The 14075-nt window shown below is 45.2% G+C and overlaps 2 protein-coding genes across 2 annotated transcripts; both read left to right on the forward strand.

Annotated features, from left to right (window-relative positions):
• The first annotated feature begins 2393 nt into the window (after positions 1-2393).
• LOC147473725 (uncharacterized) lies at positions 2394-3266 on the forward strand. The gene has a single exon (XM_086587109.1). The coding sequence runs from the start codon at positions 2394-2396 to the stop codon at positions 3264-3266; it is 873 nt and encodes a 290-aa protein (XP_086443235.1).
• An 8568-nt stretch (positions 3267-11834) lies between these two features.
• On the forward strand, positions 11835-12725 carry LOC147473726 (uncharacterized). The gene is given in 2 exon segments (XM_086587116.1): positions 11835-12301; positions 12303-12725. Coding segments are annotated over 2 exon segments (546 nt in total). The 5' UTR covers positions 11835-11989; the 3' UTR covers positions 12537-12725.
• The last annotated feature ends 1350 nt before the right edge of the window (positions 12726-14075 follow it).

The raw sequence follows: 14075 nt of genomic DNA on the forward strand, positions 1-14075 counted from the left end.
CAGCCTAATAAGGCGAAGTTCATGTATATTGAAACTACTTGAATACGGAAAGAGATAAGATAAACACCATTTTAAATGCAAAACTATACTTATCGAGACATTTCCACAACATATAACCCAAATATGTTTTGATGTTAGTTCAATGTATTTGCATCCAGTTTCTGTTTTTTCGTTATTTATATTTTGAGGTTAGTTCAATGAAGTTGCATCCAATTTCCAATTCCCATTATTTATTTTTTGAGATCAGTTCAATGCAGTTCCATCCAGCTTCTGATTTCTCGTTAATTATTTTTTTTTGGTTAGCTCAATACATTTGCATCCAATTTCTAATTTCCTGTTAATTATTCTTCAAGGTCAGTTCAATGCATTTGTATCCAGTTTCTGATTTCTCGTTAATTATTCTGTGAGATTAGTTTAATGCATTTGTATCCAGTTTCTGATTTCTCGTTTATCATTTGATAAAGTTGTATTTGCATCTAGTTTCCGATTTCACGTTAATTATTGTTTGAGGTTAGTTCAATGAATTTGCAACCATTTTCCGATTTTCTGTTAATTATTTCTTGAAGTTTTGCATCCAGTTTATTTTTTGAGATTAGTTCAGTGAAGTTGCATCCGATCTCGATTTCCTGTTAATTATTTTTTAAGATTAGTTCCACGCATTTGCATTATGTTTCCAATTTATAATTAATTTTTTTTTAAGGTTAGTTCAATACAGTTGCATTCAGTTTCTGATTTCCGGTTAATTTAATCTTTGAGGGTTAGCTCAATGCATTTGCATCCAGTTTCTGATTTTTCAACAATTATTTTTTGATGTATTTACATCCAAGTTTTAATTTTCCGTTAATTATTCTTTGAGGTTAGTTTAATGCAGTTGTATCCATATTCTGATTTTCTATTAATTACTTTTTAAGATTAGTTTAATGCTTGCATTTGCATCCAATTTTCGATTTCCCGTTAAATATTATTTGAGGTTAGCTTGATACATTTGCATCCAGTTTTTGATTCACCATTAATTATTTTTTTACGTTAATTTCATTCAGTATTATATATATTTTAAAATATTTGTCATTATTGCTTTGCCGTTATTTTTTTTTTCATTTTCTATTATATATTTTGTGATGTTTGTAGTGGTAGTATTGGGGGCCCAAAGTATCAAAGAGAGGATGCGCCCGAGTTAACGAAAGATAGCATGCCGCGACGTACTGGATCGAGGCTAAGTCACGTGATCGCAGTACGGAAACCCTACACGCGTAGAGATGGAGACCGCGAGATGGAAGGACAGGTGGAGGGCCCGGATGAAGAAAGGAAAAGATATAAAGAGAAAGTGAAGGGAAGAATGAGAGAGGGGCAGCCATCAGAAAAGGAGAGAGGATAGGGAAAGAAGGGAGGGGAAGGAGGGGCTGAGGAGAGAAAGAGAAAGGAGTGAGGAGGAGTCCGGGGAAGAGACAAGGGAGGAATCGGAGAACGAAAGGGTGGAAGAGGAGGAGGAACAGGGACCGACTCTGGTGGACAACCCAGTGACAAGATTAACGATGGAGCAAGTCCAACAAATGATTAACAACGACCGGGAGGCGAATCCTTTGTAACGAAAGTTCGTGGCGGGGCGGCGGTCGTGGTGGCGGGACTGAACCGCAACCCACTGGCAGATGCGATATGGACTTCTGAGGTGCCAAAACGTTTCAATCAGCCAAGGTTTGAGAGATATGACGGAACGGGAGACCCGGCAGATCACATCCACCACTTTCGGCAACAGATGCCTCTCTGGCAAGAGGTGAAGTACGACGGTCTGCGGTGTATGATGTTCCCGGCCAGCCTTAAAGGAGGGGCTTCCGACTGGTACTATCGGTTGCTGTCAAGGAGCATAACCAATTTCCAAGCCTTTGTTGATCACTTTATACATCAGAAGCGGAGGGTGGTAGACATCGCGGCCTTATTTAATGTCAGACAAAGGTCCGCCGAATCAGTCAGGGAGTACCTATGTCGCTTCAAGGCGGAAACACTTAAAGTGGAAAATCTGGATGAGAGGACGGCGGTAATAGCGTTCGAGAGGGGGCTGCGACCAGGTACGGCGGTACATCAGTCCGTGGCAAAGAATGAGATTGCGACATTGCACGAGCTCTATCCGCGTGTAGAGAAGTATATCAGATATGAGGACACTATGCAGAAAGACTCAAAGAGGGGAGCTAAGGCAGTTACAGCGGTAGAAAAAGGAAGGGAGCGCAGGAAGACAGAGGGAGAAAACAGAGGTGGGGAAAGGTATCGCGGTAAGACATCGCGGCTGGAGAGGGGGAGTGAAATGGCAGGCAGGGAGCAGAGGGAGAGAAAGCCATACCGCGAGGTGGAACAAGTGCCCCTGGCGAGACCGTTGAGTGAGATACTGCCGTTGATAAAGAATGTGCCGGGATATGAAGGTCATGAACGCGTTTCGCGAAATGCCTAATAAACCCTACTGCAAATATCACCAGGTGCACAATCATGGAACAAACGACTGCTATGCTTTAAAATGGTTGGTCCAGAGATTAGTTGAGAAGGGAGTGATGAGGGAGTTCGTGGCAGAACCACAGAATAGGGAGCCGGTGCCCAATGCTGGAAGAATATTGGGAACCATAAACATTATCTTCAGTGGGGAAGCACTGAGTCACAATGACCACCGGGATAAGGTCAGGAGGACAGCGAGCATTCAACAAGTTAATGAGTCCCACCGAGGGCAGAGTTACGGCACGGAGCGAAGGAAAGGGGAAGAGGGGATTACCTTCTCCAATGCAGATCTCCGAACCGTGGATACTCCGCATGAAGATGCGCTAGTCATCACGGTAGCAATGGGTAATTATGTGGTCAAAAGAGTCCTGATTGACTGTGGCAGCGCCGTGGATTTGTTGTTTAAGGGAGCTCTTGAGGAGATGGGGATGGACCCGGGGCAACTAAGGCCCCCGCGGACCAGTTTGTATGGGTTCAATGGGAGCGTCACGGAGCCTATGGGTGAACTTTTGCTGCCAGTGACAACGGGTCCGGTGACGGTGTTCTCGAGATTTATGGTGGTGGACTCCCAATCCCAGTACAACGCGATCCTAGGGAGGAGATGGATACATGAGATGAGAGCGGTGCCCTCGACTTATTATCAGGTCATACGCTTCCCTACCCCTACGGGAACATACGAGGTCCGCGGAGATCAGGTGGCCTCCAAGAACAGCCACCAGAACACAATTAAGAGGATGTCCCGTGAACCGGGGTGTGGATCGGCGAATCCGAGGAAGAGGTCGGCATAGCAATTACAGTGCGGGGCCGTGGAGGGGGCGGAAGAGGCCGCGATGGTTCCGAAGACTTTAGATGAAACAGAAGTAGTGGATCTGGGAGAGGGCGGAGAGGGGAAGTTGACGTCGATTGGATCGAGGCTGACGAGCGAGTGGAAGGCTAAGTTGGTGCAATGTTTGGTGGAGAACAAGGACGTGTTCGCATGGGGAATAGAGGATGTTACGGGCTTGGATCCGGGATTCGCATGTCATCGCCTACATATGAGGGAGGACGCAAAGCCTGTGAGACAGAAGATGAGGGGAATGAGGGCTAAATACGCGGAAGGAATCCGGGAAGAGGTTGCCAGACTAAAGAATGCCGGGATCATAAGAGAGGTGGAGTTCACGGAGTGGCTGTCCAATATAGTTGCGAATGTGTGTCGACTTCACGGACGTAAACCTGGAGTGTCCGTTATCATATGCCGCGAGTGGACGAATTGGTAGACAGGACGGCGGGCTTCAGTATATTCTCATTTATGGATGCGTCCATGGGGTACAACCAGGTCGCGATGTATGGTCCTGATCAGGAAAAGACATCATTCGTGGTGGAAGGAGGCACATACTGCTATACGAGGATGCCATTCGGGTTGAAAAATGCGGGGGCTACGTTCCAGCGGTTGGGAGAGAAAATGTTTGAGGGCAAGATCCGACGGGGTATTGAGATATACATCGATGATATGGTGGAGAAAAGCATGTCAGAATTAGAGCACCTGGAGGGGTTGAGGGAGACGTTTTAGATACTGCGGGTCCACAACCTAAAACTTAACCCAGAGAAATGCACATTTGGAGTCACCACAGGGAAATTTCTGGGGTACATCGTGACGCAGCGGGGAATAGAGGCAAACCCCGAACAGATAAGATCGCTGGTGGAGATGCCGTCGCCGCAGACAGTGAAGGAGGTGCAGCGGTTGGCAGGTAGAGTCGCGGCTCTCAACAGGTTTATCTCAAAGTCATCCGACAAATGTAGGCCACTGTATCGACTGTTGAGGAACACCACAGATTTCAAATGGACAGCGGAGTGCGAAGAGGCATTCCGGGGGCTTAAGAGTTATTTAGAGGAGACACCGTTGCTGTCGCGGCCCGAAGTGGGAGAAAAACTATTTTTGTACTTGGGGGTCACAGATTACGCGATCAGCTCAGTCCTCGTTCGGGTAGTAGATAAAATAGAAAGACCAGTGTACTTCCAGAGCAAAACCTTATTAGATGTAGAGACTAGGTACAGTCGAGTAGAGAAGTACACCCTAGCTTTGGTGTTCTCGGCCCTGAAGCTGAAGCCCTATTTCGAAGCCCATGCAGTAATCGTGGTGACTAGCCCGCCTGCGTGCTCGAGGGTTGAAAAATGGAGGATGCTGAAATGGGCGTGATGCTTAGTTCATATGAGATTCGCGATCAAGTCGATACCGAGGTTGAAAAATTCTTGGCGGAGGGAGGATCGGGTCGAAATGGCTATATCCGAATCCGAACCGAATAGTTTTATAATATCCGAACCCGAATCGAATCCGATTATATTCAAATTTAATATCCGAACCCGACCGAACCCGATTATATCCGACTAACCCGATCGGATAACACTAAAAATTCAAAAAGCCCAAAAATATATATCAATTCGAATCCGGCAGAGACCAACCCGAACCGACCCAAATAAATAAAAACGGAACTATTCGGGCGGAGGTCGGTCGGAGGTCAAACCCGACCGATTCCCTACCCGCAGAGGATCCGACATGGGGGGGGAGATGGTTTTGGAGCCGAGAGAGAGGAGGAACTGGATTGTGCGAACCCCGGGATGCAAGGAATGGTTGGAGGGTGTTTGTTTGCCGATAGATCGTTGAATCTTGATGCCGGCAATGGAATAGGCGTGGTAATCGGTCACCGAGGAGAACAATAGGTTAGAGCAGACGATGAAATTGGGCTTTGCAGCGTCAAATAACGAGGCGGAGTATGAAGCCTCGGATCGGGCATGAGAATGGCGGTAGAATTGGGCGTGAGAGAACTCACCGTATACTCCGACTCCAATTTGGTGGTATGCCAGGCGAATGGAGGATTCGCGGCTCGGTGTCCTAGAATGGCAAGGTATTTGGGGGTCTTGCGGGCTTGGGCCTCGAAGTTCAACCAAATCTGATTCATCCATCTGAACCGTGGGGAGAACCGCCACGCCGATGCTCTGGCTTACGTGGCCGCCGCCATTCCAGGATCTGAGGAAAGGACAATCGAGATAAGGAAATTGAGCAGGCCGAGTACCGAGGAAAGGTTAGAGGTAATGATCACGATGGAGGGTGATGACAGATGGATGGGTCCGTTCAAACAGTTCTTGGAGGGGGTCGAGGTGAAAGACCCTAAAGAAAGGCGGAGATTGGAACAGGCGTCTCGGAGGTACACACTGATCCGAGGAGAATTATATAGAAGGAACTTCAACGGGCCTCTGTTGAAATGTTTGGGGCCGAAGCTGGCTCAAGAGGTGCTCAGTGAGCTTCACGAAGGAGACTGCGGGAGTCATTCAGCGGGCCGGACAACGGTACACCGGTTGTTAACACAAGGTTACTTTTGGCTGCACATGAAAAGAGACGTTGTAGAATTCTCCAGGAAGTGTGAGAAATGTCAAAGGTTCTCTCAACTGATATGGGCCCCTGCCGAGCCGCTGCACTGTGTATCGAGTCCATGGCCATTTGCAATGTGGGCCCTCGACATAGTGGGGCTGCTGCCAATGGCCCGAGGCAAGAGGAGGTTACTGTTGGTCGCGACAGACTACTTTACAAAGTGGATTGAAGCCGTGCCCCTGCAAGTGGTAAAGGAAGCTCAAGTGATTAAGTTCTTGTGGGAGAATATCATTTGCCGTTTCGGGTTGCCGTATGCTATCGTCGCAGATAATGGAGCGCAGTTCACGGGATCGAAAGTTAAGAGCTTTCTGCAGGCCTATCTTGTGAAGCAGGGGTTCTCGGCCCCGTACAACCCCGAGGGCAATGGGCAGGCGGAGTCCTCCAACAAGACCATACTAAACAATCTCAAGAGAAAGTTGGAAAGCAAGAAAGGGTCACGGGCGGCGAGCTCAACCATGTACTATGGGCATATCGAACAACGCCGCGGACCACTACAAAGGAGACCCCCTTTTCTTTAGCATATGGTGTTGAGGCCGTGATACCAACAGAACTGGTGGCAGCTACTACTAGAACCTCAGCCATCGAGGATGGATCAAACTGGGGCATCCTAGCCAGGGATATGAATCTAGCTGAAGAAAGAAGAGACACCGCGCGCATCCGACTAGAAGAGTACCATCGCCGCCTCCAACGGCAGTACAACAAGAGGGTGAAGCCTAGGAGCTTTAAGGTGGGAGACTTGGTGCTGCGGCGGGTAACCCCCAATACCAAGAAGGTGAGCGAGGGAAAGCTGGGTCCAACATGGGAGGGGCCTTATGTGGTGATTGAGGTGGGAGGGTCAGGCACCTAGGTTCGCTTAACCTTGGAAAGGAGAGCCGCTGTTGAAAAACCGTGGAATGTAAAAGGTCGCTAAAAAATTTCATGAGTAAATGTAATGGGAGTGGGTGTAAACCACATGAGCTAGTTGTACATATATAAAACTTTAGCACTTTTGAGATGGTTAATGTCGCGTGAATTTTACTGCCTTCTTGAGTATAGGGAACGGAAGGGGAGAGCCTTCCGAGGACGAAGTCTAAAAACTCGGTCGGCAAAAAGAGTGTCCACGACGGGTTCGAGATCTCAGGCGAGCCGGGGCGAGAGGAGTCGCCCCGGATACGATATGAGATGCCGGCAAGGGGAAGCGATGAGGCTTCCTCTGTCCGCGGACAAGGGGTCCGACATGAGTATAGGTCAAGGGCGCGGTCCCGACCTGAACAGGGGGCAAAGGGAGCGAGGCTCCCGACCAAACGGGTGAAGACGATGATAGAGGATCATTACCACTAAAGTCATGTAAATATCGGATACCGACAAGGACACTTGGGATTTACAAAGACAAAATATTTGGTATATCAATAATCAGGTATCCTCAACCGGAGAGAGTAAAAATAAAACAAAAGGTATCAGAAATACTACAAATAGTAACAAAGAAGCCGGGCCAGGGCACAAAACAGGCCATTTCAAGCAAAACACACTTAAACATTTTCGTGGACCACTGACTCGGCGGCTTCCTCGAGGGCGGCATCCGCAGCAGCGTCTATCACCCCGGCCACTATGACAGCGGCATCATCGACCGCTGAAACAGATTCCGGAAGTGGCGCCGCCACCTCTGAAGGGGGGACTGCGGTCGGGGCTTCAGGGAGAAGTCGCCCTTCTTTGATAAGCCGCTCATGCTCCTCCTTAATCTTTTTGGCCACTCTCTTGTCGGCCTCGGCGCGGAAGTGGTCCTCGAGCTCATCCATGTCGGTGTCGTCGCTTATGGAGCGCGCAAACCATTTCAACCGGTGCTTCTCGAGAGGAGGCCGTGGCGGCGGTATCTCGAGCAAGAGGGTTTCCCGCTGATTACTCAGCGGTCATTAACCTTATCCATATAGGCGGTGGGCGGCCTGGGCGATCTTCAGCATTTCGTCCGGGCCCCGAAGCTTCTCCATGTCCGCGCAGCCTCATTCTTTTGCTCCAGCGGCAACGCCGCCGTCAACCGGTCGATCCGGGCCCTTGCACCAAAAAGGCCTCGGATCATGTAAAAGATGTCCAAGCTCATCTGAAAAGAAATAACAGAGGTTAGAGCATCTGGGGGGGAGGGAAAGGCACACAGATAAAGAGAGAGAGAGTACCTTCTCCGGCCCAAAGGTGTAAAAAGGAGGTCCGGTGAGAGTCGAACGTTCCCCCATCAGCATAGGCCATGTCCCTGGGAGATGAGACCCATAGAACAAAGAGGAGGCCACGGCGGCGTTGTCCAAGGCTGAATCGCGAATGTTGAGAGTGCGGTTCCGAACCTTGTAGGTGGGGCAGAAAGTAGGAATGGGCGCAGTGCCCCCTCTTTCAGAGCGGGGGGGCACTTCCTTCCCAGGCCGCTGCTCAGCACGAGGGGGAGCAGCAGGTTGGTCCGCGGACTGATGGGCGGGATCCTCTTCATATGTAGAAGTCCGCAGACGCTTGGAAGCCGGAGGAGGGGAGGATGGAGCGGCAGCTGGAGGGACGACAACGGAGACATCCTCATCATCCGAGTCGCTGTCGAAAAGCTTGCGCTTGTGGGCGCCCATGTCGGGTTGAGGAGAAGAAGTGGAGAGCGAATGAGGGGAAGAGTATTGGTCTTCCCAAGTGGTCAGGGACCGGTAAGGGCGTGGGTCAGCGGAATGAGGTGGGGAAGCGGAGGATGAATGAGGGGGATGGCGATTTGGTCGGTGACGGGGGGAAGCTTTTCTGGTGTGGCTCCTCTTCTTGGGAGGGGGTGAATCCCGAGGCTTTCTTTCTTTGGGCGGTGGAGGGTGGTAAAAAGGGGAACAATATTTTCCAATAAACTTCAGTTGGGGATCGGAGAGGAGGGGAGTGGCAGTGACGGGATCAATTCCTAGTACCACAGACTGGGCATGTCCCAGGTCGCAAATCTTCCTGAATGTGGTGGAAAAGAAATTATCGTAGGGCTGCGACTTCGAGTCCGGACGCCAACCTGAAAAAGAAAACGGTCAAGTCAGAAGGGGGAGCAAAGAAGACCTACACCAAGGGATTAGTAGAGAGGCAGACTCACCGCTGGGGAGAAAGGCCAGATGATTAAGGCTCAAGTCGGGAGGAAGATCCACGGAGAGGAAGTTCCCAGAGATGTAAAGGGGGTAATGGTGCCACAACTTGTCCGAAGAGGTGACACGAAGTATAAAATGTTGCTTCCTAGGTTGAACACAGAAAGAATGGTATCCCACGCTGACATCCTTGGTGCTCTTTTTTATGTAAAAATGAGCAGTCATGTCGCGGACTGTTATTTTGGGGACTTCTGACCGGTTGTAGTGGTTCGCAGCATACATAACCCTCCAGAAATTGTCGATGCCTTGGCAAGGAGGGATGTTGAAGTGATTGCATACTTCGACGTCAAGACGGGTGAGGGGCAAACGGAGGCCGGCTACAATCTGCCCCACCGTGGCAACTAGACAGCCCGGCTTATAGATATAAAGTTACTCACAATGTGGAATCAGGACGAGGTTTTTAGTTGCATGCCCTTTTAAAAGTAATAGGTGTTCAGCATTAACCATGATCACTAAGGTAAGCAATGTAAGAACTCACTGCTGCACTGAGTAAGGGCATCTCCAATGGGGGGTGTAAAATTACACCTCCACCTAGGTGCCATTAGGATTTTACAACTTGCACTGAGTAAGGGCATCTCCAATGGGGGGTGTAAAATTACACCTCCACCTCGGTGCCATTAGGATTTTACAACTCGATCTAATTACAAATTATTGTATATCCCATAAATATCCACTCTCTATTGTTCCCAATGGAGAAGTATAAAAAAAATTGATTTTAAACTCGGACGACACTTAAAGTGACGTCCCTTCAAGTGTCGTCTAAGTTTAAAATTTTCAAATTGTGACTTTAGAAATAGATAGGGACGTCACTTCAAGTGACATCCGAACGTTTCTTTTGTTCAGACGTGTGTTCAAGTGTCGCCTAGGCTATTTATCAACTGATAGCAAGATGTAGAATTCTCCACTCTCTTTATCAACTAATAGTCTATTACCTACGGTTTAGCAACCCCATTGGATAGATGTTTTTTACACTTGGAGTGTAAAGTTTCCACTCTATATGGTTTACACCCCCCATTGGAGATGCTCTAAAGGACACCCCCTTCCCTTGTAATCTAGCAAAAAATAAGTGAAGAAAGAAACAACTTTCAAGTATAATTCATCATTTTTTAGGTTTTGGTTCTTCTAAATAATTGGTATTTGGGGTTTGGTTTGTACTAATCAATTTATTAGGCTTTGGTCCTCCTAAATCATTTTGACTAACGGCCTATGATAGTCAACTTGGCTGATTGTTAGTCAAGACGATTTAGGAGGACCAAACCCCAAATACCCATTATTTAGAAGGACCAAAACCTAAAATACCCTAACCCTTTTGTTTTTTAGCATCACAATCCATTGAGTTACTCAAAAAATTGTATAAGGTTTTGGATATCAATGTGATATCACAACTAGTGCTAATGAGTTTGTTTATGGGAGTGAAGGGTTTGTTATTCATATGGAATTAACACCACAACTTGTAGCACACTTGTCACCTCTCATAGTGTAATTTGTTTATATATCAATTAAATATGAATAAAGTTTGTTTCTATATCAATTAAATATTAAATTTTAAAAAAAAATAAAAAATTATTGATGTACTGTTGGTACGAGGAGAAGTATGTGTGTTGATGTAATTGGAGCATTTTCGTTGGTAGGGTTTGGAAATGGAGTAATAGAGGTAGGAGAAACAACTAATAGAGCAGCGGCATGGAAGATTAAGAAACACGATGAAACTTCTAGGGCTAACCAACATTGTTTTATTCCATTCAGTTTTGACACTTTCGATTTCTTAGTACAATAATTTGTTGAGCTTTTTAAGAGATTGTAGAAAGTTATTGATAATAAGGTTATAATAGTTGGTTTTAACGAGTTTGTATTTAGAAGAATGAGATTTGTCATTCAGAAAGGACTTGCAGCGTAGTTTGTTGCACACTTATCTTAATTATTTGTAAAACTCGTTATTAATAAAATTTTCACTTGAAAAAAAAAGTGTGTAGGGTATCAATTTTGTGTATTATTTTTTTCAATATTTAATAATATATATTTTAGGTTTTCAAAAAAGAACAAAAAGAAAACTTATTTAGGACGCAACACCATTTGTCACTAGCCAGAGCATTTTTTTTATTAGATAGGTTTTATTTAGGGTTGTCAAATGGATCGGGTTAGAATTTGGAGATACATGTATTCGAAACCAACTTAAACCGATAATATTATACTGTATCCGAAATCGAACAGAGAGGAAAACTATGAATTCAGTCAAATCCTAGATTATATCAATTAATTTTAGCCACAATTTATAACACATGTACAAAATTAACCATAAATATTACTAAAATATCATACTATTAGTGGCGGGTTTATATAACCAAACAAATATCTAACCAGAACTTAAAATTGGACTCACTACCAAACTGAAACCGAATTACCAAATCTGAAACTGTTGTTTAGCAGTTTGGTTCGGGTCGAATACCATTGAGGCATTGACAGACCTAGTTTTATATCATATATACGCTGGGAATGTTTGCGGACAGCTTTGACTTGTTAACACATTCGCTGTTGTAAAATGTCATTCCTGCCGTCGGTTCTTTAGAGAATCCAATTCAGCAATCCGTTTGTTGTTAAAAGTCTTAAAACCTATTTTTGTTATTTTTCGTTGTTACCCCACACATATTTGACACTCTAAAATTTCATTCATATTGTTGGTTCTTTAGAGAATCCAATTCAGAGATGCGTGTCTGACCTGCAAGTTTATTTTCATCACAACTACCTAAATGCCGCGTCTTCAATCTGTACTCAGACTCCTCAGTAAATGCGCGCACCCGGTTTTATGATTACGTAGCAACTAGCAACCAACGACCCGCCAATAGACTTGTCAAAGAACACAAGAACCTAAAATCTTTTTCAAACAAAGAAAACAACACATATAAAAGCACCTCGTCATCCTCTCGGCTTGAACGCACAGAGACTTTAACTCTCCAACATAGCACTTCGAGATCTTCGTTCTTTATTGCGCCGAACAATGGATTACCTGGCTTGTGTTGGCATTAAAGTTCCAAAACTTGTAGTCACACACGACCTACTCAAGCTATTATCACATCTCAAGTTGGCAATCTGTGATTCCGAATTCATCAATCTGCTATTGGCGGATTATACTTATTATAGTGATTCTTCATTGCTGGGCCTTCCTGTACTCCCTGCATCAGCAGCACTAACATTATTGTCTCCCAATCTTTTGATGGAACCAATCAAGACAAGGCTTCCAGTTGTGAAATTTGGTGCTTTTCAAGACAAACACAGAGGAAGAGTTTCATCATCATCATCATCATCATAATAATAATGACTCGGAGACGGAGGAAGAGATGTGCGCAATTTGCCTGAGTAATTTGGAGAGAAGCCATGAGATGAGAGAGCTATCAAATTGTTGTCATGCTTTCCATAAAAGCTGCTTGGATACATGGATGGATCAACATCAGATAACATGTCCTACGTGTAGATCCAGCCTACTACCAATACTCCAACATTCATCAATTGCAGCTGCTCAGGATTTACTACTGCATATTTCTTAAGGAATTAAGGGTTGGATTTTGTTATGTATTGTTTTCGATCAATTAATTTTGTGGAGTTAGTCAGATCAATTAATTTGGTGGTGTAGTCACAACCTAACCAATTGTTTCATGTGTCCATAATCTTTTCTTCAATTTTGTATATATCATTTGGTACTAAACTACTAATAATAATATTGTTGTTTGTCACCACTTTTTGTGTACTCACTTCTACCGTTCGGTATCACCTCAACGGTACTTAATAATTCCATCTTGGATAGTTGGATCTACTTGACGATTTTGGAATCCTCTCTGACTACTCCAAAGATTTCTGTGTCTATTTTATTTGGAAAGTGACGCGAAAATGGAAAACCAATAGCAAAACAAAAATTGGCCCAAAGAACAACTTGAATAGGCGATTATCGGAAGACTTATTAGTTTGGGAGCCAGATAAACCAGAGAAGAAGGGCTGCTTGTGCTTTCTTTTAATCCTGAGAATAACAAGGTCTTTTTTGTAAGCCTATATATGGCAGAGGAGTATTTTGTTTGCTAAATTTCAAGTAGTCTAGCACAAAGTAGCGATATTAGATTGTTAGGTTCGTTTTTCTTGATAAGTTGTCTAGCACAAAGCGACACAACAGCTTTTCGGATCCACAAAAGGTTGGCGGTGCTGGCAGAAATCTGGTGCGGATCATTTGGGAATTGGGATACTACTTCTCTCACCCCTTACCAAATTCAGTAAAGTTTTTGGCCTCTTAGATCTAATAAGAGACTAGAACCTTTCAGCTTTCTTTTGGTTGCTTTTCCTTGTAGTAAGGTGGGGACTGGGGAGAAGAGCAAAAATAGTTTTTCATTGCTCATGGGTAGAGACTAGAGAGGATAGGTTGATTCCACCTGATCCATGGAAGTCTTAATGAGATCGAGTTGGGACGAAGTATGGCATCATTCTTGTCGTTGTTCTTGAAATTTTGGGTTGAGTAGAGTTGGATTGGTGTGAAAACTAGAGATGGCAGGCTGAGAATGGAAGTTTTCAAGGCTAAAGTTTGGGACTTGACTCAAAGCTATTTGGCTGGAAACAACGTAGGAGATCGCAGGTACTGGCTGTATTTTAACCAATTCTTCTCTATGGGTGGAGATGAAGATCGATTGGTATTGAAAATCTTGGCCGATGAACATTGATATTATTGTCGCTGTGACTTCTCCTAAAACCTTGCTACGAGTGGATGCTAATCAGGTGTAGGCTAGAGTTCGAAATCTGATGCTTGAAGCTACAAAGAGTACTATAGACCTGAAAATTGCACTTGGAAAATTCCAAAGACTTGAGATGGGGCAGAAACCATACAAGGCGCTGGTTGCTTGTAGAGATGGTGGAGTTCGGGTCGCACAGATCAATCTTCCGTTCTCAGGCCTGAAATCTGTTGGACCATGTTTTAGTTTTGTAGTTTAGAGAGTAACTCTCAAGAGTCAAGAGAACCAAAAAAGAAGAAAAAATCACTCTGGAACCCACTTTTTTTTAGAGTCCGGTTCCTCTCTAACCGGTACATATATCTACTATCTATATAG

The sequence above is a fragment of the Coptis chinensis genome, unplaced genomic scaffold (genome assembly GCF_015680905.1).
Source record: "Coptis chinensis isolate HL-2020 unplaced genomic scaffold, ASM1568090v1 utg1929_pilon_pilon, whole genome shotgun sequence".
Classification (NCBI taxonomy): domain Eukaryota; kingdom Viridiplantae; phylum Streptophyta; class Magnoliopsida; order Ranunculales; family Ranunculaceae; genus Coptis; species Coptis chinensis.

What these genes read in the sequence shown, in the direction of transcription:
- LOC147473725 (XM_086587109.1), top strand. Translation starts at nt 2,394, where the DNA reads ATGTGCCGGGATATGAAGGTCATGAACGCGTTTCGCGAAATGCCTAAT.